Genomic DNA, 27,527 nt, shown 5'->3' with positions numbered 1-27,527 from the left:
GAAGATTTGGAGATGTTCCAAGAAGAGGCGTCAGACGTCCCGTGACCTCAGACGACGTCCCGTGACCTCAGACGACGTCCCGTGACCTCAGACGACGTCCCGTGACCTCAGACGACGTCCCGTGACCTCAGACGACGACCCGTGATCCCAGACGACGACCCGTGACCCCAGACGACCCGTGACCTCATTATAGGCTTCGAGGGGGCAGTTATCTTAAGGCAGCTCGCAGCAGAACCCAAGTAGAGTCACTATACCCGGCTGTAACGAACGCTATGTCTTGAAAAGTCAAAAAAGTGGGATTTACATAACACCAACAACGCTAGAACAGGGAACTAACTATCCAACAGAGCCAAGCCTATATCCTGGGCAGAGCCTAGCCCCACCAGCCGTCCCTAGCCCCACCAGCCGTCCCTAGCCCTACCAGCCGTCCCTAACCCGTCCGTAACGCAACTCAAAAACAGCCCTTATCACCCCATCCCTCTGGTGTTAATATCCAGTAAAAGGCAGCCATGTTATTCCTAGTTCATATATAAAAACACAGCGAGTGGGAGACGCCCCAGCTGCGAGCCTTGGCTGCCACTTCTGGCTGAAGGCGATGCTGGAGGAGGATAGTGGGCAGCGTTAGTGTCAATGGGCTGGTGGGCTGCATCACCGGCTTCCCAAACTCTGGTCGAGCGACCAGAATGTGTTTTATCCTACCAGTTTGTGTGGGGAGCCGTGTCTAAGAGTGCTGTGGTGGTGAGGTGCCGGATGGGGGGTCCTGGGAAGGATGGGCTGTGGGGGTGAGGTGCCGGATGGGTCCTGAGGAGGATGGGATGTGTTGGTGAGGTGCCGGATGGGGGGTCCTGGGAAGGATGGGCTGTGGGGGTGAGGTGCCGGATGGGTCCTGAGGAGGATGGGATGTGTTGGTGAGGTGCCGGATGGGGGGTCCTGGGAAGGATGGGCTGTGGGGGTGAGGTGCCGGATGGGTCCTGAGGAGGATGGGATGTGTTGGTGAGGTGCCGGATGGGGGGTCCTGGGAAGGATGGGCTGTGGGGGTGAGGTGCCGGATGGGTCCTGAGGAGGATGGGATGTGTTGGTGAGGTGCCGGATGGGGGGTCCTGGGAAGGATGGGCTGTGGGGGTGAGGTGCCGGATGGGTCCTGAGGAGGATGGGATGTTTTGGTGAGGTGCCGGATGGGGGGTCCTGGGAAGGATGGGCTGTGGGGGTGAGGTGCCGGATGGGGGGTCCTGAGGAGGATGGGATGTGTTGGTGAGGTGCCGGATGGGGGGTCCTGGGAAGGATGGGCTGTGGGGGTGAGGTGCCGGATGGGTCCTGAGGAGGATGGGATGTGTTGGTGAGGTGCCGGATGGGGGGTCCTGGGAAGGATGGGCTGTGGGGGTGAGGTGCCGGATGGGTCCTGAGGAGGATGGGATGTTTTGGTGAGGTGCCGGATGGGGGGTCCTGGGAAGGATGGGCTGTGGGGGTGAGGTGCCGGATGGGGGGTCCTGAGGAGGATGGGATGTGTTGGTGAGGTGCCGGATGGGGGGTCCTGGGAAGGATGGGCTGTGGGGGTGAGGTGCCGGATGGGGGGTCCTGAGGAGGATGGGATGTGTTGGTGAGGTGCCGGATGGGGGGTCCTGGGAAGGATGGGCTGTGGGGGTGAGGTGCCGGATGGGGGGTCCTGAGGAGGATGGGATGTGTTGGTGAGGTGCCGGATGGGTCCTGGGAAGGATGGGCTGTGGGGGTGAGGTGCCGGATGGGTCCTGAGGAGGATGGGATGTGTTGGTGAGGTGCCGGATGGGTCCTGAGAAGGATGGGCTGTGGGGGTGAGGTGCCGGATGGGGGGTCCTGAGGAGGATGGGATGTGTTGGTGAGGTGCCGGATGGGGGGTCCTGGGAAGGATGGGCTGTGGGGGTGAGGTGCCGGATGGGGGGTCCTGGGAAGGATGGGATGTGTTGGTGAGGTGCCGGATGGGGGGTCCTGGGAAGGATGGGCTGTGGGGGTGAGGTGCCGGATGGGGGGTCCTGAGGAGGATGGGATGTGTTGGTGAGGTGCCGGATGGGGGGTCCTGGGAAGGATGGGCTGTGGGGGTGAGGTGCCGGATGGGTCCTGAGGAGGATGGGATGTGTTGGTGAGGTGCCGGATGGGGGGTCCTGGGAAGGATGGGCTGTGGGGGTGAGGTGCCGGATGGGGGGTCCTGAGGAGGATGGGATGTGTTGGTGAGGTGCCGGATGGGTCCTGAGGAGGATGGGATGTGTTGGTGAGGTGCCGGATGGGTCCTGGGAAGGATGGGCTGTGGGGGTGAGGTGCCGGATGGGTCCTGAGGAGGATGGGATGTGTTGGTGAGGTGCCGGATGGGTTCTGGGGTGAACCCCATTAGGTTCGGATGTTTTAGTCCGCCTTTTTCTGTACGTTCTGACAACTGGAGAGCTCGGCCTGGTTAATCAACTTTCTCATATGAAACATGAAGGAGCAGGCGAGTGTCGGGGGCCAGTGAGGGTCGGCCTCGGTGCCACATTTTAAGAACTATCGGCATCCATAGCTCCTCCCTCCTCGCTTATTAAAAGAGGGAAGTTAAGAGGGGGGAGAGGTGGGAGATTGGGGGAGAGGGAGGATAGGGTGATATTTGCGGGGGGGGGAGGTGGAGGGGGGTTGAGCTCTGCTCTTTCGGCCCGCCTCTCAACTGTCAATCCATTGATTCTACTACTACTATTTTTTCCACCCCCCCCCCCCACACACCCACCCCCAGGAAGCAGCCCGTGGCAGCTGACTAACTCCCAGGTTTCTATTTACTGCTAGGTAACAGCGGCATAGGGTGAAAGAACTCTGCCCATCGTTTCTCGTCGGCGTCCGGGATCGAACCCGGGACCACAGGATCACGTGTCCAGTGTGCTATCCGCTCGGTCGAGCGTGCGTGCGCGTGCGCGTACTCACCTAGTTGTACTCACCTAGTTGTGCTTGCGGGGGGGTTGAGCTCTGGCTCTTTGGTCCCGCCTCTCAACCGTCAATCTACAGGTGTGTGTGCGCGTGTGCGTGCGTGCGCGCGCGTGTGTGGACGCAAGCAGCACCACCAGGCTACATAGCCAACATGATCAAGCGAGCTATGAATCACGGTCGAGGGCATCACAGTAATATTTCAGAGCTAATTATTTGACCCCCCTTTAATATTTAAGGTAATTAAGCTACATTTACATACGTCACCGTTTACATTTTATATCATTTACGCTAATTAGTCCACGTCACAACAGTCTTTCATAATACGTGTTCACTGATTTAATTTATTTCGAGTTTCAAACGAAATAAGTTTGTTAATTGGAGTATTAATATGTTTAATTGTTGTTTGTTGGTTAAAACATACTGTATGATGGATAGAAGGGGGGGGGGACTGTATGATGGATAGAAGGGGGGGGTTACTGTATGATGGATAGAAGGGGGGGTTACTGTATGATGGATAGAAGGGGAGGTTACTGTATGATGGATAGAAGGGGGGGGAACTGTATGATGGATAGAAGGGGGGGGGGTTACTGTATGATGGATAGAAGGGGGGGGAGGTTACTGTATGATGGATAGAAGGGGGGAGGTTACTGTATGATGGATAGAAGGGCGGGAGGTTACTGTATGATGGATAGAAGGGGGGGGAGGTTACTGTATGATGGATAGAAGATGGATATTAATTAATCGGGGATGGGAGGTCTTACTATCCTCTCATTACTCTTTTGATAAGATTTCCTGGTTTACATTCTGTTCCAGAAAGCTGTTGCGGTTTGCAACTTGTATTTCATGTTGGCAGAGCATGTTGTGAATCACATTGCCAGTAAGGCCATGGTTCGAGTCCCGAGTTTTATACATGTTTTACTTGTTCTAGGAAAGAATTAATTACAGAAATTATTGTTCCTGATTCGTTGATTTATACGGACTGTGAAGGAGCTTGGAAAAAATATATTTAACCTCGTTGTGTTATATTTGCTAGATAGAAATCAGTGAAAAAAATTGTGTTAAGTGTGTAGCAAGTGAGAATACCTTAGACGGGTACTAATAGAGGCACGCAAGTGAGCGCGCGGATACCCTGTGGATACCCAGACATATATATATATATATACATATATATACACACCCGAGCTGCCTCTTATCTAAGTGACCATGGAGCCCCTTAATCCCGACGGAGGGGGACGGCCCCTTAGTGTGTAAGGGAAGGGTCAGGTGACCTTAAGGTGACCTGTAGCACCAGGAACCATCGGATCTACAACAACTTGAAGATCTCTCTCGTGTGTGGGAGTAGCTGAAGCAAGATGGAGTGTCGCGGATATGAGAACATCGATGACCTCCAGGAGCTGGCCATTAAGGTAAGTCAATTGCCTTGTTTGTTGCGGGTTATGTAGCGTCTAGGAACTAGCAAATGAGATTAGCCATATCGTTAGACTATTTGTACTAGCTCTACATACATGTGGCTGGATAGTATCTGACTTCTTAAAATAAAGAGTTCCACTTGATAAAATTCCATCTTGCCCGTTATCTTGAGGTTATCTTGATGATTTCGGGGCTTTTAGTGTCCCCGCGGCCCGGTCTTCGACCAGGCCTCCACCCCCAGGAAGCAGCCCGTGACAGCTGATTAACACCCAGGTACTTATTTTACTGCTAGGTAACAGGGGCATAGGGTGAAAGAAACTCTGCCCATTGTTTCTAGCCGGCGCCCGGGATCGAACCAGGGACCACATGATCACAAGTCCAGCGTGCTGTCCGCTCGGCCGACCAGTTCCACCTGTCTGTATAAAAAAAAAAATGTCGGTTATTTAGATGTAAATCAAGATGTTCCTTGTAGAAGTGTTGCAGAAAGTTGGTGTTGCAAGATGAGTGGGGTTGCTGCCTATTACGGAGACCCCCGGCAACGGTCCTCTAATTAGCCACCACCTAATTAGAAGCTGTCGATCTTGGACCAAGCTGATTAGTCTCCGACCTTTGAGGAGTCAGGATTTTTCTTTAGCGCGGTTGTCTTAGGCTTAAGTGTTAAGATAATGCACGTGGTGATGCTCTGTGACGTGTGTGCTCATCTAGTTGTGCTTGCAGGGGTTGAGCTCTGGCTCTTTAGTCCCGCCTCTCAAATGTTAATCAACTGATGTACAGGTTCCTGAGCCTACTGGGCTCTATCATATCTACATTTGAAACTGTGTATGGAGTCAGCCTCCACCACATCACTGACTAATGCATTCCATCTGTTAACTACTCTGACACTGAAAAAGTATTTTCTAATGTCCATGTGGCTCATTTCGAGACTAAGTTTAGACCTGTGTCCCCTTGTTCGAGTCCCACTCGTGCTTAAGAGTTAGTCTGTCCACCCTGTCAATTCCTCTGAGAAGGGACGACGACGTTTCGGTCCGTCCTGGCCCATTCTCATGACTTGAGAATGGTCCAGGACGGACCGAAATGTCGTCGTCCCTTCACCTTCTAGTGTGTGGTCTGGTCAACATACTTCAGCCACGTTATTGTGACTCATCGCCTGCAATTCCTCTGAGAATTTTGTAGGTGATTATCATGTCTCCTAGAAACTCATTCATTTCATGAGAATGTACTTAGTTCCCTATGTGACAATTTCAATCATATAAGGAACCTGGTGAAACTGCAAGCAAGAGCTGTAATCCTACCTTAGCTAGGCCAGGTCCCAAATCTACACAGTAAAATAACAACGTACTGGAGTGAACGATATGGAAGAAAATGCAGAATAGAACCAGTGAAGAGCAGAGGTGCCATAGGCACAATCAGAGAACACTGTATAAACATCAGAGGTCCACGGTTGTTCAACGTCCTCCCAGCGATCATAAGAAATATTGCCGGAACAACCGTGGACATCTTCAAGAGGAAACTAGATAATTTTCTCCAAGAAGTGCCGGACCAACCGGGCTGTGGTGGGTATGTGGGCCTGTGGGCCGCTCCAAGCAACAGCCTGGTGGACCAAACTGTCACAAGTCAAGCCTGGCCTCGGGCCGGGTTTGGGGAGTAGAAGAACTCCCAGAACACCATCAAGCAGGTAAGTTAAGTTGAAACCTACTCCTAGAGTCCCCATTTATTTCGTGAGCCTGTTAAATGCATCAGTAGGAATTGCCTTTATTAACAACATTAGGTAACAATCATATAAGGAACAGGATGAACCTGTAGCCAGCTGTGTACCAGAGCCTTCATGTGATCAGTTGACCTGATCTCCCGTGTATCAAACCTGCTGAGCGAACAAGTTACAGATGCGAGTCAGCCCAGGAGTGAATGATCGCATTTAAACAAGGTCATTTGGAACTTTCAATTATATATATATATATATATATATATATATATATATATATATATATATATATATATATATATAATATGTGTGTGTGTAATTGCATCATTCTTGGAGCCATGTGGGCAAAGACCAATAAAAGAAGACAAAGTTCAGGTTGTGGGTTTATGGGGCCAACCATCCCCCCATTAAATGTTGGCAGAATGCCATGTGTAGCGATGGCACTACTTGGATCACCATTAAGGTAACCCTTACTATCCACACCCCCCCCCACTCCTCTCCTCCCCATACCCCTTGCTCTCTCGTTCCCCCTTCCCTCTCTCTCTCTCTCTCTCCCCTACCCTCCCCTCCTTCTCGTAAACTAGATTCCTGTGTGGGACAGTAAGGAAATGCCTCACAGGTCATTGGGATTTATTTGCAGGAGATCTGGGCGCATGTGTGCTGTCGTTTGCGTCGTTTGTTTGTTTGTTTTGGCTTTCAGATTCATTTGTATTTTCAGTGGGAGGGGGGGGGGCAGCGTCGCCCACAGCTGCTTAGGTCAGTATGGGCTTGTGAGTGTACTCGCCTTGTTGTGCTTGCGGGGGTTGAACTCTTAGGCTCTTTTGGTCATTCTGTAGCTCCAGAACGTTCTACTGGTTGTTGCCTAGAGAACGTTCCATCAACTGTTGTCCCGACAACGTTCCACTTACTTGTCGAAAGAACGTTCCATTGTCTGTTGCCGATAGAACGTTCCATTGTCTGTTGCCGAAAGAACGTTCCATTGTCTGTTGCCGAAAGAACGTTCCATTGTCTGTTGCCGAAAGAACGTTCCATTGTCTGTTGCCGAAAGAACGTTCCATTGTCTGTTGCCGAAAGAACGTTCCATTGTCTGTTGCCGAAAGAATGTTCCATTGTCTGTTGCCGAAAGAACGTTCCATTGTCTGTTGCCGTAAGAACGTTCTACACGCTCTCTGCCACGAGAACGTCCCACTGACTAGCCGCTAGAACGTTGCACCACCATGCTGCCAGAACGTTCCACTGACTGTTAAGCCTGGAGCTTGCCCCACCGTGGCCTAACCAGAGTGTTACCGGAAGTATTACCTCACCTGTCCAACACACGTGGCGGAAAGGGCCATAAGCGCATTGCCCTAATTCCTTAAAGATCACTATTCACACACCTGCTTTAACTTTATAAATAGCATTTTTTACATTACAAAAAATTACAAATTTTTAATTTTTAAATGTAAAAATTTACAATTACAAAAAAAATCCACTTTGTTGAATCGATTTTCTCGTTGCGACTCGGTGAGGCAATATTGTACAGGTGACTAGGCCTACTACGGAGGCCTGGTCGAGGAACTGGGCCGCAGGGACGCTAAGCCCCGAAATTACCTCAAGGTAACTATAGCTGGTCGACAGTCATGTGGCTTCCACGCATGTACACAGCACACAAACATGCGCATACACGCATTCGTTGAGAGGCGGGACCAAAGAGCCAGAGCTCAACCCCCGCAAGCACAATTAGGTGAGTACATACATGTGGATGCGAACAGAAAACGGAGATAAACCTTCAAGAAATAATTAATAACTTCTTAATTGTTTGAGTTGAAAATAGGATAATTGTGTTTATTGAAGGAGTGGATGAAGCTATATACATAAATAATAATATATACTAATATGGTTAGAAAATCCAGTGTGTATAGTCGTTGCTTGTAACTACTAGAACTATCTCGTCGCAAACTGGTGATTCGTTTAGAGTTTTTATTTTTAATTTTTTTTATTATGGGGGCTCCATACACTAGCAGTGGTCTCACGTAGGTGTTGTTCAAAGATTTAAATACCTCAGTATTTAGGTTCCCGAATGATGTTCTGGCTTTTGCTAGCGAATAGTATGCTGCTGACGTTGTCATATATATATATATATATATATATATATATATATATATATATATATATATATATATATATTATATATATATATATATATATATATATATATATATATATATATATATATATATATATATATATATATATATATATATACACATATATATAAGGGGGTACCACCACTGGTGCAATATATATATAATATATATATATATATATATATATATATATATATATATATATATATATATATATATATATATATATATATATATATATATATATATATATATATATATATAATATAATAAATATGAGCCTCCGGAGTTAGGTGTTACGTACAATCCCAAAGTCTTTTTCTCGAGTCGTTACAAACACGTCGTTTTCCCATCATTATGTACAGCCATATTCGTCTAGAAGCCATTTCCTGAACCACCTCTACAGCTTGTAAGTGATCTTGGAGAATCTTGTAATCCTCATCTGTCACAATTACTAATTTTACATCGTCTGTAAATAGGGACACATAAGACCTAACGCCTGTGGATAGGTCAATTAAATATATGAGAAATTGAATGGATCCCAGTACCGATCCTTGAGGTACTCCCTTGGTTACCCTATCCTAGGTAGGGAGGAGCCGGTCGGCCGAGTGGACAGCACGCAGGACTTGTGATCCTGTAGTCCTGGGTTCGATCCCAAGCGCCGGCGAGAAACAATGGGCAGAGTTTCTTTCACCGTATGTCCCTGTTACCTAGCAGTAAAATAGGTACCTGGGTGTTAGTCAGCTGTCACGGGCTTCTTCCTGGGGATGGAGGCCTGGTCGAGGACCGGGCCGCGGGGACACTAAAAAGCCCCGAAATCATCTCGAGATAACCTCTCAAGATCCTTGTCCGATTTCTGGCTCCCTCCCTCATTGTCACTCTCTGGCTTCTACCTGTTAGGTAATCCCTTGCCCATGCTAGAGCTTTTTCGCTATTTCCGCCTGCCATGTTTGTGTAAATACTGTATCAAAGACTTTAATTTGCAGACCAAAAATGCCCAATGTAACACGTCTGTGTGTTAGGGGGCCTGACGGCTGAGTGGACAGCGCTCGGGATTCGTAGTCCTTAGGTTCCGGGTTCGATCTCCGGCGGAGGCGGAAACAAATGGGCAGAGTTTCTTTCACCCTGTTGCACCTGTTCATCAAATAGGTACCTGGGAGTTAGACAGCTGCTACGGGCTGCTTCCTGGGCATGTGTAACAAACAGGAGGCCTGAGGACCGGGCCACGGGGACGCTAAGCCCCGAAATCCTCTCAAGATAATCTCAAGATAACTTTAAGATAACAAGATAGGTTGTGAGAGTGAGGGTCAAGGCGAGGGTCAGTAGCAAGGCTACTCTACAAGAGTATACAGAGTTGGAAGTACTCTATCACGGGAGAGGCTGAAGAGCCTTGTACTCTGGAGACTGAGAGTGAGTTTACCTTCGGCTGAGTCTGGTCTCAGGAGTATACTTAGTATTTCACTCTATAGTCACGCTCACGGCCATTCTCTACACCTTTAATACACCATTAACACCTATTTTAATCCCCCTCCCCCGGCCATAATAACCTATTTTAACGCCTTCCCGCATTCGTAACACCTATTTTACCCCCCTTCTCTCCGCCATTACCACCTATTTTAACCCTTCTTTCCCACGCCCTTAACACCTATTTTAACCCCTTCCCACGCCCTTAACACCTATTTTAACCCCTTCCCACGCCCTTAACACCTATTTTAACCCCCCCCCCACCTCTCCTCCCTCCCTCCCCAACCTCAATCCACACCTACCATAAATCCCTCTCACCTACATAAGAAATCGCCTTCCCAATTTAACCCTGAAATAATCCCAACATACAGGACAGGGAATACATTGCTGTATTTGGTGCCATCGAGAAATACATCGTTGTATCTCTATATATATCTCTTAGCTGTAGAGTTAATAGTGGCGCTAGAGGTAGGTACCCGCCAAACACACACCGAAACTACGACGTTGGTACAACGTTCGAACAAGTTTTAACACCTAACCAGTTATAACAACCAATATAGCAAGTTGTAACAACGTTCTAATACGTCATAAACACGTTAAGCCAAGATGTAACAACTTTATTACAAGTTGTAACGAGCGGAAAATAGAGACAGTTTCGGTTTGTGTTTCCAGGGAATTGTCATTATAATAGTGGTAGTATGAATTGTAGGTTGAATGATACTGTTGTTTCCACTCGAGTGATGCTTGCTGACTTGGGAGATGGCCAGGGAGGCTGGAGGCGGCTTGCGTCTCGATACAGCAGCGCTGTTGTGCAAGATGGCGTGTAATTCAGTGTGGACTCGGGCCCCGCTGTTTTGTTTGCCTTCTCTTCAAGTCCATTTGCTAGTTTCCGCCTCTTTATTTATCTTTTGTGTCTGGGTTTTTTTTTCTTCTTCCTCGGTATTCTGGGAAGTTTTTACTGGTTTGGGTGGTCTTGAGGGCTGTTGTGAGACGTGTGTCTGTTTCTCTCTGTCTCTGTCTGTCTCTGTCTCTCTCTGTCTCTCTGTGTCTCTGTCTCCTGTCTCTCTCTGTCTGTCTCTTTTTATGGCTATGTTGCGCTCTCTGAGTTAACTAGGACCTCTTCTGCGCATTGTATCCTCCTTTAATTACTCTTATGTGTCCTGTCCCCTCCTCCTCCTCCTGTCTTCTCGTGGTCTTCCTCTTTTCCTTCTTTCTCATCTTCATCATTCTCTTACCCATTCCCTTCTCGTATTCTGCGTCTCTTCTGTTCCGCTATGTCTCCGTTTTTGACCGGTCCCTGTGCCTCTTTGACATTACTTTGTCGCCTTATTCTTTTCCACCTTCCTCCTTCCTCTACGTCCGTCGTCCTAAGGCCAGATTCACGATGAAGTTACGCAAACACTTACGAACCTGTACATCTTTCCTCAATCTTTGGCGGCTTTGTTTACAATTATTAAACAGTTAATGAGCTCCGAAGCATCAGGAGGCTGTTTATAACAATAACAACAGTTGATTGGCAAGTTTTCACGCTTGTAAACTGTTTAAATGTAACCAAAGCCAGCAAAGATTGAGGAAAGATGTACACGGTCGTAAGTACTTGCGTAACTGCTTCGTGAATCTGGCCCCGCGGCCTTGAGGTCCGTGTTCTTCTACCGCTTCTCAATCTTAAGGAGGGAGATTAATAAACTAAAGGACCAGAGCACTAATACTCATCTCCAAGGTCAACACGCTTAGATGGACGGCCCCGGCCAAGGAATTTGCAATTCAGATTCATATGTTTAATGACCGACTTTCCTTCTCTTTCCCTTCTTGCCCCACAGCTCTTCCTGTCCCTCTTCCTCCTTTCCCTTCTCTTCCTTCTCATGAAGGCGTCGTAGAAGCAAACGCAGATCTGGTCGAAAGCGCCAAAATCCTTACTCCCGTCTCCAAGATGCGATTAACTTTTTTTTTTTTTTATCAGGGAACTCATAACGTGTTTAATATGTTAAAGTGCCGGTCCCGGGGCTAGGAGGCTGGCTCCTGGGTGCTAGGAGACTCCTGGGTGCTGGCTCCAGAAAATTACAAGACCCACTCGGCCCCCATCCTGGAATTAAACACGTATTGGAGACTTGATTTTATTTTTTATTTTGATTATATGTTTAGCGTGTTCCTCCTTATTCCCGGTGTTATATTTCCTTCTTCCTAGTTCTTTCTGTTGACACACACACACACACACCCTGTACCACACCTGTTGATTGACGATTGAGAGGCGGGACCAAAGAGCCAGAGCTCAACCCCCTGCAAACACAACTAGGTGAGTAGTCTCTCTCTCTCTCTCTCTCTCTCTCTCTCTCTCTCTCTCTCTCTCTCTCTCTCTCTCTCTCTCTCTCTCTCTCTCTCTCTCTCTCTCTCTCTCTCTCTCTCTCTCTGCGCGTCTTCCTTCGGTACATCTTTCCATTTCTTACTATGCTCCTTATATAGTGGTAGTGAATGGTAGTGTCAACGCGACCACCACCACAACGGTACCCCCACCATGGACACCACAGGGGCGGCGAGGGCTGGGGGGCGGCGAGGGCAGGGGGGCGGCGACAACACTAATAAGGAAGGGAATATTCTCGTCACGTCAGTAACAGCTGTTTGTAGAAGGGAAGTCCTAGACAGCTGCTGATCGTGTGTGTGTGCGTGTGTGCGCGCGTGTGCGTGTGTGTGTGTGTGTGTGTGTACTCACCTTGATGTGCTTGCAGGGTTATGCTGGGTTTTCTTAGCTATAATTGTCGACCTTTGAACATTCTTTGATTAATGAAATAGCTCACTTCTAACGCTTTGAGCCTGATTATATTTAAAACTTTGAATCGAATTAGATTAGATACATCTAATCCCCCCTGAGCACCTCCCCCCCCCCTCACCCACCCATGAGCACCCTCCCCCCCTCACCTCTATGATCGCCGCCCCTCACCCCCCCCAAGAGCACTGACACGGGGGGGGGTGTAGGGGGTTCAGGGGGGAGGGTTGAACCTGTTGTGGGAACTATTGGGGTGAACCTTGAACCTTGAACTTGGGGTGAACCTTAGGAACCTTGGCGTGAACCTCCCATGCAGGTGTCTACCCCCCCCCCCCACCCCACCCCAAGGGTATCCCCAGGATCAGGTGCGTGGGAGTCCAAGAAAGCCGTAAATCCTGGCTGCAGACAACAGCAACAGTCTGCAAACACAATAAAATCCCAAATTACTGTTTGCTTTCTAGATATTATTATCCGGATGTATTTTTTTGTTTGGTCTGGGCCCAAGCTCCTGGGCTCAAGACCATTCCATTTGTTTATGACACTCAATTAAAGCCAAATTGCTCTGATTCGGATAAAGGGTATACATGTATAATCGAACGTGTTTTTTGGGTGTATTTATACCCTGGAACCATATCATAAAAAAACATATGAATAAAGGTAACTGCAGAAGGCCTATTGGCCCATACGATGCAGCTCCTGTTTAAGAACATAAGAACAAGGTAACTGCAGAAGGCCTATTGGCCCATACGAGGCAGCTCCTATCTATAACCACCCAATCCCAATCATATACATGTCCAACCCACGTTTACATCAACCCAATCTCGTTCATATGTATATCTAATCTAAATTATGTGTGAAGTTTCACTGACTACTGCTGCGGGATCAGCCGGGTTGTGATGGCTATGTGGGCATGCAGGCTGCTGGCACCAATAGCTTTACTGATTGTCATTACCGAAAAATATGTGTATTCAGGCCTCCCGAAACTAGCTGAAAGCAAAGTGTATGTAAACTCACTTTAATGAACTCGCTTCATATGCTTAAAGATGGTTTATAAGGTGGTAAGGTCTTAAAGGTGGTATATATATATATATATATATATATATATATATATATATATATATATATATATATATATATATATATATATATATATATATATATATATATAATATGACTGTGTCACACCACGATGGAAGGATTGAAACAGGAAAATATAACATTAACTTGCACAAACACGCAAGCCGATTATATCAGAAAGAACTCCTCCCAGTGAAAGGTTCATACCTAGACTGACAGAGACAATGAAACCCCTTGTCAAGTCTAGATTTGAACCTTTCACTGGAGAAGTCCTTTCTGATTATATATATATATAGTATTACATACACCAAATGGTATACTCCGCTATTCGGTGTGTATATATATATATATATATATATATATATATATATATATATATATATATTCAGTGAGAGGTTAGTACAAAAGTCCTGGTCTGCACTCAGAATTGATGTATACTTGGCAGATAGGCTATTGTAGAGGCCTTAACAACCCTCCAGAGGTTTAAAAGCCTTAAGCATAACACTGAAGTGTAGGTGAAAACATGGTTTGGGTTGAGGCTGATCACTTAAGTGCGTTCGGGAGTCCAGTTGATACTTTTAGCCAAACGTTTTTGCTCGTAAAGAGAGAATTGACTCAGAGATCACACTAACGTGATGCATCAAATGAACAAATCCACAAGGGCCGTGACGAGGATTCAACTTACGTCCGAGAGCATCCCAGACACTGCCTTAATCGACTGAGCTACGACAGGGTAAAGAGGGTTGAAACCGAAGTTCTACTGAACTTACTGTGTAAAATCCTGTGTTACAGGATTGTGTAAAAATCCTGGTTTGTGCCTCGGAGAGGCTACGGGATCCAGTAAATTCAGTAGAACTTTGGTTTCGAGCCTTTTACCCTGTCGTAGCTCAGTCGATTAAGGCAGTGTCTGGAATGCTCCCGGACGCAGGCTCGAATCCTCGTCACGGCCCTTGTGGATTTGTTCATTGGCTTTGACTACCATCTTGTACTGCTTGAGGACAGTAATAATCCGGCAATAGCAACGAAATCTCGTAGACTTGAGGCAAAGTGAAGTTCACACCAGTTGCTCCATCTGTCATCGTTCTATTATGTAGGAAGAACCGTACGTCTATGGGTCGTCCAATAATGTTAGCAGACTTCTAGATGTTACCACTGCTAGGCTTAGGCTCGGCTACAAGTACCTCTGGCAGTTTGTAACATCTGCTGATGTAGAGTTGACTAAAGATACTCATTCAGCAGAACTATTCGCATTCTTTGCGTCATTATATTATAGAATGCGAAAAAATAGCGGAATCGGAGATAACACCATCAATGGTGTCCAAGAAATGTTTAAGTACTTCATTCATAATGATGTACTGCCAGAAATCTTATCCAAGTATTCAATATTTGCTTACTGTAGGTGCAGCCTGCACATGACTGTAAAGCTGCCGCCCAGTTGGGTGGGTGTGGAGCACATGACTGTAAAGCTGCCGCCCAGTTGAGTGGGTGTGGAGCACATGACTGTAAAGCTGCCGCCCAGTTGGGTGGGTGTAGAGCACATGACTGTAAAGCTGCCGCCCAGTTGGGTGGGTGTGGAGCACATGACTGTAAAGCTGCCGCCCAGTTGGGTGGGTGTGGAGCACATGACTGTAAAGCTGCCGCCCAGTTGGGTGGGTGTGGAGCAAGACTAGTAACTGTGTGACTCACCAATCACATGAACGGTCGGGGATTGAACGCCGACCTGCATGAAGCAGAACCGTCGCTCTACCGTCCAGCCCAAGCGGACGGTAGAGATGCTCTCCATACGTTGTTGTTGTGAAGTCCCTCTAATCACCTTATGAGCCGATGGTTATTGGGCTGATGATTGTTAGGACTTGGAACTACTATTATCTACTATCATCTACTGACGTGGGGATATGGCTGTCGTACCTTGAAGTACGACCTTAGAGGCACGGCTGCCGTACCAAGATGCACAGGTACATACAGAAGACCTGAGCCCACAAGGGGAACTGCTCGACCGCTTCCGTCCCTCTCGTACACACCGATGATGATTGTTGGTCTAGATTTAGCTACTAAGAACGAAATGTCCATGTAGCACGGGCTATGGTGAGCCCGTGATCACACGCCGACATATCAACCTTTAATAAGGTACCATTGACGCCGCTGAGTGAGGGGAGGAAGGGGTCACCTGCTGTTATTGGGCCCTTCCTGAGGGCGAGTGGGATAGTGGGTGATGGGTAGGGATAAAGGGAGGGGTGAGAGACAACGTTGTGAGGACAGGAAAGGAGGAAGAGATTAGGGGAAATGCTGTGCAGAGGGGAAAGAAGAGAAAGAGGGGAGGGACCTAGCGATGTGTTTGCCCGAAACAGTAAACAACGGAGTGGATGGGATAGGTGGGATAGATAGAAGCAGCTTGGAACAGAAGAAAGAAACGGAGGGAAAGGGTTTTCCCACTTTCTAACCTCCAGCCCTGTCGGGTTGGACGTTTTTTGTCATTTACATTTTACATTTACATTTACATCTGTCTGTATTCTGGTTAGATGCGGACTTAGAGGATCTCAGCTTTATCTGCGAGTAACTATGGAGATACTTTTGTGATCCACTGAATTTACTCAGTCTAGTGTTATTAATAATAATTCTATTTAACTTTTACTAAGAAAAAAAATGCATAGATGAATTCAACACATTAATCGGCAGTGGATAAATTGGCTGTGTGTCTGATTTGAATGTCAAAAAAAATTAATGTTTTGATGAGTTAATAAATGTCACTTTTTTAATGGGAAGGACAAGTGAATGCATGAACTATCGTCTCGCATTTTTTTATTTTTTTTTTTTTTTTTTTTTGTGCAGGGATATTCCTGCGCGGGTCCTAAGCCTGTGGCTGGCCCACTAAGTGTTGCTTGTTTCTGTTTTACTTGGGCGGAGTATGAGTATTTATGACTCGTATGGTCGCTTCAGTCGCTTTGGGGTTGTTGTGTTGTGGTGAACATTGGTTAGTGTTGTGGTGAACATTGGTTAGTGTTGTGGTGAACATTGGTTAGTGTTGTGGTGAACATTGGTTAGTGTTGTGGTGAACATTGGTTAGTGTTGTGGTGAACATTGGTTAGTGTTGTGGTGAACATTGGTTAGTGTTGTGGTGAACATTGGTTAGTGTTGTGGTGAACATTGGTTAGTGTTGTGGTGAACATTGGTTAGTGTTGTGGTGAACAACACGGTGTGAACCTCAACAGAGGAACACCTTTCATCAGCCTTAGGAAATTAGCTTCGTGAAGATATAGAACAAGAACATTAATCCAGAAAGTATTATGAAATTTATATTCAAAGTAATTCCTGTGGGAAAATGTTAACTTTTGTCCCAACTCAGAGAAAGTAATTACCAAGCTTGTTGAAAAACAGCTTGACTCTTTTTATTGCTTACTCCAAACGAAAGAATAGACCTTAATACCATTCGCAATAAGTGCTACTTTGTGTATGAACCGCATAACTATTAGTTAAGTAGTTCCATGAACAATGTCCTGATCATTAACGGTGTAAACAAACAGGTATTGACAAACCTTCCATTGACGACAATCCATCAATGTACACGAACACTAAATGCAGCTCTTGAATCCGGATTATCCAACATACTTCAAAAGTACGACCATCAGATTAATTTCCAAGTCAGGAAAAAACCCGAACACAAACAGGAAATTACAGACCAATTTGCGTGCTTGAGATACCAGTGAAAAACATCATTAACCGCAGAATTGAGCACATGGAAGTGGAACAAAAGTATAACATCAAACAACATGGATTCAGAAACCACAGAGGAGCCCTTACAGCTATTGCTCCGATCCGTGAGCTCGTATCCGTGAGCTCGTATCCGTGAGATCGTATCCGTGAGATCGTATCCATGGGATCGTATCCATGGGATCGTATCCATGAGATCGTATCCATGAGATCGTATCCATGGGATCGTATCCATGAGATCGTATCCATGAGATCGTATCCATGGGATCGTATCCATGAGATCGTATCCATGAGCTCGTATCCGTGAGCTCGTATCCATGAGATCGTATCCATGGGATCGTATCCATGAGATCGTATCCATGGGATCGTATCCGTGAGCTCGTATCCATGAGATCGTATCCATGGGATCGTATCCATGGGATCGTATCCATGGGGTCGTATCCATGGGGTCGTATCCATGGGATCGTATCCATGGGATCGTATCCATGAGATCGTATCCATGAGACCGTATCCATGGGATCGTATCCATGAGATCGTATCCATGAGATCGTATCCATGAGATCGTATCCATGGGATCGTATCCATGAGATCGTATCCATGGGATCGTATCCATGGGATCGTATCCATGGGATCGTATCCATGGGATCGTATCCATGAGATCGTATCCATGAGATCGTATCCATGGGATCGTATCCATGAGATCGTATCCATGGGATCGTATCCATGAGATCGTATCCATGAGCTCGTATCCATGAGATCGTATCCATGGGATCGTATCCATGGGATCGTATCCATGGGATCGTATCCATGAGATCGTATCCATGAGATCGTATCCATGAGATCGTATCCATGGGATCGTATCCATGGGATCGTATCCATGGGATCGTATCCATGGGATCGTATCCATGAGATCGTATCCATGAGATCGTATCCATGAGATCGTATCCATGAGATCGTATCCATGGGATCGTATCCATGGGATCGTATCCATGGGATCGTATCCATGGGGTCGTATCCATGGGATCGTATCCATGGGATCGTATCCATGAGATCGTATCCATGAGATCGTATCCATGGGATCGTATCCATGAGATCGTATCCATGGGATCGTATCCATGGGATCGTATCCATGGGATCGTATCCATGGGATCGTATCCATGAGATCGTATCCATTGCCAGGACGAGCAAAAAATAAGAGCAATTCGGGCGAATTAAGTACTTACATAAAATTTCGCTTTTTACCTAAATTTGGACACCAATTCTGCACACCTTTGCTGCTGGATTTTGGATAATCCTCTGTATTTAATGTGATGAGCATTTTCTCAATTGTGTCGAATGCTAGAGTATCTAAATTGTCGTCCTGGATGTGTCGACAGGCTTCATGCAGGTCGGCGTTCAATCCCCGACCGTCCAAGTGGTTGGGGCACCATTCCTTTCCCCCCGTCCCATCCCAAATCATTATCCTGACCCGTTCCAAGGGCTATATAGTCGTAAAGACTTGGCGCTTTCCCCTGATAGTTCACTTCAATTCAACCTCGAACTACTGTCGTCCTTCTTCGATACTGTCACCTTCTGTCCTTGGGCGTCTTCTCCGTCGTGTACGGATCCAGTTCTTTTCAATTTGTTAACAAAGTCACGAATCGCTTTGTTTATAAGATCGAACCTGTGAAATTTCCTTGTCAATCATTCTGGTTTTATTATAATCCTATGATACGAGATGTCACAAGAAAGGTGCGTTGTTGTGTATGCATTATTAGCGTCAGGGTTCTGAAAAAAAGAGATGAAATGATTTAGAATGTTTTACATTTATAGTACATTAAATATGATAAACATCTGTAAATACGATTTTGATATAAATTCGTCCGATATCTTAATAGCTCATTCTGTGACACTCTGCACAAGATATGTGAACTTGGGCTTCTACAGATATTGACTGCACCAGCCTTATACAAATTATGGCTACCTTATGCCGTGGGCATCTTCAAGAGAAAACTGGACTGTTTTCTAAGAGAAGTTCAGGATCAGCCGGGCTGTGGTGGGTATGTGGCCCTGCGGGCCGCTCCAAGCAACAGCCTGGTGGACCAAACTCTCACAAGTCAAGCCTGGCCTCGGGCCGGGCTTGGGGAGTAGAAGAACTCCCAGAACCCCATGAAGCAGGTATCAAGCAGATATCTTATTACTGGCCGCATTTTGAACAACCTTCAGTAACATCTACATACCTCAAAGCAAACTAACATGCACAAATAACAAGGATTGCAAACCAAGGAGCCAAGAAGAACTGCAAAACACCGTCCACGAGATGACCATATAAGTCAAGAATTACATGATGCCCAAAACATACAATCACCGAATTACGACAGCAAGCCACTAGGGTATGGAATACCATCGAAATGCTGGAAAGACTGAGTCAAGATTAGACGCCTGTGCATTAGCTCGAGGCCAATCAAGCTCCATGGTACATAATTCAAGATAAAACACAAACTTTAAAAACACCACAAGAGAGAAAGGGACCCGTGACATATTACATCAAAACATGTGGACAGGTGTGTGTGTTTAGTGAAGGCAACACAGTACTCGGTCATCAACACTTACTGAAATACAGGGAACACCAGAAGCACTAGCCACCTCCCTGAGAAGAGAGCAAGCTCACCTCTCTCTCTCTCTCTCTCTCTCTCTCTCTCTCTCTCTCTCTCTCTCTCTCTCTCTCTCTCTCTCTCTCTCTCACTCTCACTCTCACTCTCACACACACACACACACACACACGGTGTCAGCAAAGAGGACAGGTGCTGGCCACCATAACTTTATCTATATTCCACATTTTGAAATTTTTCCCCCTCTTCTGCACCACTTCATCACCTTTACCCCACCCCCTCCCCACCAAAAATACTGCCTCCCCCAGAACCCCCTTCCCAACACCCCCACGACCCCCAGGACCCCCCACGACCCCCCCACGACCCCTCACGACCCCCCCACGACCCCCCCACGACCCCTCACGACCCCCCCACGACCCCCAGGACCCCCAAACGACCCCTCTTCCCAGCAGTTCCTCATGCACGACAAGTGAGGCGGGATTATTACCTAGTATCATGCACTCTACGCTGGCTAGTGGCCTTGTTATTGATCTTCCTGTGGTGGCGGTGTGGTAACGATGTGGTGTAGTGATGTGATGGTGGCAGAGAGATGGTGACAGGGATGTGTGGTGATGGCACTGTAATATGATGGTGGTAATGAGGCCAGGGTTTAGTGTAGGGGGAATATAACACAGGGAATCGGGGGTGTGATCTTGGTCAAATGAATGTTAGTTGCAACCTACGTGCGACTCTCATTTGAGTATGCAGCCACGGCATATAACCACCTAAAGAAACACAGATACAAACCTTTTATGTCTATATATGTATCACTAGATTTCTTCTTTAGCTAACGGGACTGAGCTACAAGGAAAAAACTGTCGGAACTGGATATCACCACCCTTGGTTGTGAAGAAATAGAGACATGATAACGACATTTAAAATTCTACAAGAAATTGTCAAAGTCCATAAAGAAACAATGTTATAAGTGGAATGAGTTAGATGAGATTGTTAACACTGTTCAACGTTAATAAGATAGGATAAAATAAACGTTGAATTATTGGCTTAAACTGCAAAATGTTTGAAAAGCAGGGCCTAGGAGATGCAGCTCGACCCTGTAAGTGCATCTAGGTGAACACACACACTTCTCTGTTGTTCTCTAATGCATTCTCAGGCGCCATTGTCTCCCAGTGTGGAAAATTCTGGTCATTGGCGTTGTGTTGTTAGACACCGCGAGAGAATTCCCCAAGTCATAAATTCCCCTACATAGACAACTAGCTCCTCCCCTCTTCCTGGACCCCTTCCCCTCTTCCTGGTCCCTTCCCCTCTTTCTGGACCCCTCACTGCCTCCCCCTTCCTCATGACCCTCACCCCCTACTGTGAGGGGTGGGGGTCTTCGCCCCCTACTATAACTTTAGCCCCTTTAAGCATTTCAAAACATCGTCAGGTTTAGCGTGATAATTACCAGTTGTGGAGGTGGTTTGAGTGTAACCAGTGGTGGTGTGGCAACAGGAGCCAGTGGTGGTGGTGGTGTGGCAACAGGAGCCAGTGGTGGTGGTGGTGTGGCAACAGGAGCCAGTGGTGGTGGTGGTGTGGGTAACAGTAACCAGTGTTGGTGGTGGAGGCAACAGTAGCCAGTGGTGGAGGCAACAGTAACCAGTGGTGGTGGTGGTGGTTTGGCAACAGGAGCCAACACGAAATTTCACACAGTTATCCGGACGGCATTGTTATACACTACTTATTGTGATCCAAATTATTTGCATCATAAATGCCTGTGAAAACTATGCACAACGTATGTTAGACCAATACTCGAGTGTGCAGCGCCAGCATGGAACTTTGTCAGCCAAAACACACAAAGAAAAACAATGAGTAACTGGAGATCTGCCACGAGGCTGCTTGGAATACGAAAGAAAGTCTTTATCGACTCTAAAACTACTCGAGAGAAAAGAGGAGCCAGAGGAGATATGATCGCAACATGAAAAATAGTGATAAATCTCGACAGAATAGACACAAGGGACTTGGAATATGTAGAGGGACAGGAACAGGAAGCCAACAATGACACTAGTCAGAGGTACAAGAGGAATGTAATATTGTGTAACGGGGGGGGGGGGGGTAATTATAAGGAGAGAGCGCCAAGCCATTCATAGCCATTCAAGGGATATGGTGACAAGGAGCTGGGATATGGTGACAAGGAGCTGGGATATGGTGACAAGGAGCTGGGATATGGTGACAAGGAGCTGGGATATGGTGACAAGGAGCTGGGATATGGTGACAAAGGAACTGGGATATGGTGACAAGGAGCTGGGATATGGTGACAAGGAGCTGGGATATGGTGACAAGGAGCTGGGATATGGTGACAAAGGAGCTGGGATATGGTGACAAGGAGCTGGGATATGGTGACAAGGAGCTGGGATATGGTGACAAAGGAGCTGGGATATGGTGACAAGGAGCTGGGATATGGTGACAAGGAGCTGGGACACACGACCAGCTGGAGACGAGAGAGGGGAGGCTGGGAACTGGGCACTGGAAGACAAAAGAATAAGGGGGTGACATGATCACTACCTACAAAATTCTCAGAGGAATTGCCAGTGTAGATAAAGATAAACTGTTTAACACGGGTGGTACGCGAAGAAAAGGACACAGGTGGAGACTTGAGTACCCAAATGAGCCACAGAGACGTTAGAAAGAACTTGTTCAGTGTCAGAGTAGTTAACAGACGGAATGCATTAGGCAGTGATGTGGTGGACTTCATACAGTTTCAAGTGTAGATATGATAGAGCCCAGTAGGCTCAGGAACCTGTACACCAGTTGATTGACGGTTGATAGGCGGGACCAAAGAGCCAGAGCTCAACCCCCGCAAACACAAATGGGTAAATCCAAAAGTATCCGCCAGCGTTGCTCCCCCCCCTCCCCACTGCTACTCCCCCCCCCTCCCCACAGCTACTCCCCCCCTCCCCACAGCTACTCCCCCCCTCCCCACGGCTACTCCCCCCCTCCCCACGGCTACTCCCCCCCCCCTCCCCACGGCTACTCCCCCTTCCCCACGGCTACTCCCCCTTCCCCACGGCTACTCCCCCCCCTCCCCCGGTGAGCGTGTCTGGGGGTCGTGAAAGGGTGAGTTAGTGCCAATTTCAATCTCAGGGACGGTGTTGGGGGTCGCCGCCCCCGCCCCTCTATGTTGTCAACTGATGAGCCTTCCCCTGAATCTTAGCCCAGATGCCATATGGTGCCACCAGGACCTTGTATGGTGCCGCCCGGACTTAAATGGTGCCTTTTATAACTGAAGGGGGAAAGAGTAGCTATTACTAGAACCGTAATATGATTTCCAACCATCACAAATATCTAGACAACTATCTAGGTGGTTTGAGGAAGGGGGGGGGAGGGGGTGTGATTCCTCAGGGTAATGGCCTTGTTCTGACGACGGGCTCAATGAGCTGAGAGCTAGGGGCCAGATTCACGAAGCAGTTACGCAAGCACTCACGAATGTGTACATCTTTCCTCAATCTTTGACGGCTTTGGTTACATTTATGAAACCGTTTACAAGCATGAGAACTTGCCAATCAACTGTTGTTATTGTTATAAACAGCCTCCTGGTGCTTCGGAGCTCATTAACTGTTTAATAATTGTAAACAAAGCCGCCAGAGATTGAGAAAAGATGTACAAGGGCCAGATTCACGAAGCAATTACGCAAGCACTTACCAACATGTACATCTTTCCTCAATCTTTAACGGCTTTGGTTACATTTATTAAACAGTTTACAAGCATGAAAACTTGCCAATCAACTGTTGTTATTGTTATAAACAGCCTCCTGGTGCTTTGGAACTCATTAACTGCTAAATAATTGTAAACAAAGCCGCCAAAGATTGAGAAAAGATGTACAGCTTCGTAAGTATTACAGTTCTTAGTGAATCTAGCCCCTGGAGGCTCTGGCACTGTTGCGGATGCAGTGAGGTTACGTGCAGTGATGGCTTGGTGAAATCGTAAGGAAGACTCGTGTCAGCTTTAGAAGTTAGGAAGTATGCTGGAGGGAGGGAGTAAGCGCCAAGCCATTACGACTATATAGCACTTGGAAGGGGTCAGGATAAGGATTTGGGATGTAGGGACGGGGAGGAACTGCCTCAACTTGCTGGATAGAATGTATGGATTATGGGGAAGTGTGTGTGTGTGTGTGTGTGTGTGTGTGTGTGTGTGTGTGTGTGTGTGTGTGTGTGTGTGTGTGTGTGTGTGTGTGTGTGGATGCAGCCGCGTGTACACGTTCTCATGTACACGTGGGCATGTACTCTGGGCAGGTGGTGCTGGAGTACTGTGCTACAGCAGTTGTGGGCACAGTGGGCACAGTGCCCACTGTGAGCTACTGTGGGAGCTACTGTGTATATACAGTGTACTTGGTGCCCTGGAAGGAGACTACAGCATCAGGGGTCCTAAGGGAAGGGGGTCATGACCCTGGGCCCAGCCCGGCCTCCTAAGGACCCCAAACGTCAAGAAACTGTCGTAATAAAGTGCCCCCCCCCTTTATTCTAACCTACCAGAGGACCTAAAACAGAAAACGGGACAGTATGTCAATTTTGTGACATACTATGATTTTTATAACCGTCCTCCAATATAAGCAGGAGGACGGGCTGTGTTGTGGAGGCGGAGACCAGCAACACGACTGCCCAGAGCAACGACGGGACCGTTTTGGGCAACATTGACCATGTTGCACTGCCTTAGATGTTGCCCAAGTCCCGTGGGGGACCTCGAGCCTAGCAATAATTCACGAACAATGGCATTGCAGCGGCAGAAGACGGGGGAACCAAGTGGTGACATTAAAATGGCATTTGTCACGTGTGTAGCTTGTGTTTGGAGGCAGTCTTAACACTTTAGCTTAGGGAGCCGGTCGGCCGAGCGGACAGCACGCTGGACTTGTGATCCTGTGGTCCTGTGTTCGATCCCAGGCGCCGGCGAGAAACAATGGGCAGAGTTTCTTTCACCCTATGCCCCTGTTACCTAGCAGTAAAATAGGTACCTGGGTGTTAGTCAGCTGTCACGGGCTGCTTCCTGGGGGTGGAGGCCTGGTCGAGGACCGGGCCGCGGGGACACTAAAAACCCCCCGAAATCATCTCAAGATAACTCAAGATAGGGAGTCTTTGGTATATTGTGAGCTAAATGCTATCAAACACCAGACCTTGGGGTACTTAAGAGACATATTGGAGGATATAACCGCACCCGTCATATCCCAGGGCTTGTGTGTCGCTGGAGTATATGCGGACATGCGCTTCAGAGGGGAGTGGTGGTATGACGCAGATATAATTATTTTAGTTAGGCTCCTTCACAAAGTACAAGGCTGGTGGTAATCTGGTGGGAACTTCAGTGGCCCAGCATGGCCAGAAACTATACCCTGCAGTGGTCTTGAAAGCTAAGGCATTATTTATTATTTATTTATTTATTTATTTATTCATTATTTATTTATTTATTTACTGTTATTTATTTATTTATATATATACAAGAAGGTACATTGGGGTTGTGAGGATACATAGCATAGTAATTACATTCTTGTAAAGCCACTAGTACGCGCAGCGTTTCGGGCAGATACCGCTGCTACTGTGCTGCTGCTGCTACTGTGGTACTTCTACTGTGGGTAACAGTTGTTGAGGAGGGCCAGTAATTTGAGAGAGCCAAGTTGATCTCCTGAGACTACGATTTTGTGGAGGGCAGGAGTTTATAGGGAGTGGCAGGAAGCCAGTCTTGGATTAAGGGATTAGAACACCAAGTCGTGGTGTTCGTGGGTAATGGAAATATTGTGTGTATGTGTGTATATATACTCTACATATATTCATACATGAAACGAGGTACTGCAGCATTATCCAACTGATATTATGCTCACGCAGCATAATAAAACGTATAAACTTTATGTGAATATGGGGGAACAGAAGTAAAGTCAGAAAATCACTTGTTAAAATATAAATTAATTTTAATAAAACAAATAAAAGTTACTTTAACACCTGGGATACAACTGCCTTTGTATACTTAATAAAGCCAAGTCCACACAGTATATACATCACCAAACACACACTTGCAAGAATTCTTAGTGAATTGCAAGAGCAACTTTACCAAGACTGGAGGAGATGAACTCCTACGACCACCACTCAGTCTTGACTAGCGGGTGTGGGATGATGATGTTTTTTTCGATTCAGCTACTCTGAACAAAAGTTCCTAGCAGCACGGGCTATGGTGAGCCCGTCGTGGACTTGCCCCGCTCCTGTGCCAGGTAAGTAGCACGGGCTATGGTGAGCCCTCTGGGTGTGGGAGGGAATTACGTCTATTACAGCACTGGGAAGGGATCAGGATAAGGATTTGGGACGTTGGTGGGGGTGGGGGGAACTGGTGTACTTGATGACAGTGCCTGGCATAGACACCCGGGGTGAGGTGGCATGATCGCTCCCAAACTACCAATCCGGGTTCGATCCTCGGCGGAGGCGGAAACATATGGGCAGAGTTTTTTTCACCCTGATGGGCCTGTTCACCTAGCAGTAAATAGGTGCCTGGGAGTTAGACAGCTGCTACGGGCTGCTTCATGGGGGGTGTGTAACAAAAAGAAGGCCTGGTCGAGGACCGGGCCGCGGGGATGCTAAGCCCCGAAATCATCTCAAGATAACCTCAAGAATATCATAATCTTCTTGGCCTACTTTGTAAGGCCCGATTTGCCTAATAGGCCGAGTGATTTTCTTTATTTTCAATAAATTGTTTCCAATTAGTTTTGAATTATTATTATTTTATATTAGGAACATAAATTATTGACTTAATTGTGTTAGTTTAGGTTAGGTTAAGATAGGTTAGGTAAGGTTGGTTAGGTTAGGTTAGGTTCGGTCATATATCTACGTTAGTTGTAACTCAAATTTCAACAAATTAACTTATAAATAATGAAATGGACAGATTTATCATTTCATCAGAAAAAATGAGAACTATAAATTTAGGAAAACTTGGCTTATTAGGCAAATCGGGCCTTGCATAGTAGGCCGAGTACGACGTTCTGGCTACTAGGTACAACATTATATATATATATATATATATATATATATATATATATATATATATATATATATATATATATATATATATATATATATAATATATATAAAGCAGAAAAACCACATGTGAAAATAGAGAATGCTAACCGCGTTTTCGGCTTAAATCGCCTTCGTCAGAGCAAAGTAGAATGATTCATTCTAGATGTATTGTGTGTGTATTTAGGTCTACTCTTCAGGGAATCAGGATAAGGGATCCTGGATCACCACACAAGCAGGTCAGGGTGTGCTGGCTTGGTGATCCGCTAGACTGTTGACGACCCTCAAATGCATCACCCCTTTCTATCTTGAGGCTTCTGGCGGAGCCGCTACTGCTGTTTCTTCCTCCCAAAGATATCTGTTCTGTCTTATTTAACATTCCTCTGATTTCGGGGGTCAGTGGTCCCCAGCGGCCCGGTCTCTAACCAGGCCTCCTGGTTGGGATGGCCTGGTCAACTAGCAGGGTGGTCTGACAACCCTGGGGGGGGGGGGTCGTCTAACGACCCTGGGGGGGAAGAGGTGGTCTAATGACCTCATAGTGCTTGTTCCTGTTGCTTCTGGACCGCTGCTGCTGCTGTTATCTCGCTTATCTTATCTCTGTGTCTTCTCCGTCTTCATTCCTCCCCTTTATTCTTGTCATCTTAGGTCTTATTCATGGGTCTTATTCGTGGGTCTTATTCGTGGGTCTTATTCGTGGGTCTTATTCGTGGGTCTTATTCGTGGGTCTTATTCGTGGGTCTTATTCGTGGG

At 46.9% G+C, this 27,527-nt stretch overlaps 1 protein-coding gene across 5 annotated transcripts in view; it reads left to right on the top strand.

The window, feature by feature from the left end:
* The window catches only part of LOC123765293 (uncharacterized protein CG43867), a 1,137,736-nt gene that overhangs the window by 516,667 nt on the left and 593,542 nt on the right, over positions 1-27,527 (top strand). The window contains exon 1 of one of the 5 annotated variants that reach the window (XM_069335523.1): positions 3,851-4,325. The exons of the other annotated variants lie outside the window; for them this stretch is intronic. Coding sequence (XP_069191624.1) covers positions 4,272-4,325 — 54 coding nt within the window. The 5' untranslated portion in view covers positions 3,851-4,271. Of the gene's footprint in view, positions 1-3,850; positions 4,326-27,527 lie in introns of those variants that run through there. 5 annotated transcript variants of the gene reach the window in all.

This window comes from Procambarus clarkii, chromosome 33, assembly GCF_040958095.1.
Source record: "Procambarus clarkii isolate CNS0578487 chromosome 33, FALCON_Pclarkii_2.0, whole genome shotgun sequence".
Classification (NCBI taxonomy): domain Eukaryota; kingdom Metazoa; phylum Arthropoda; class Malacostraca; order Decapoda; family Cambaridae; genus Procambarus; species Procambarus clarkii.
This window is presented reverse-complemented; position numbering and strand designations above follow the sequence as displayed.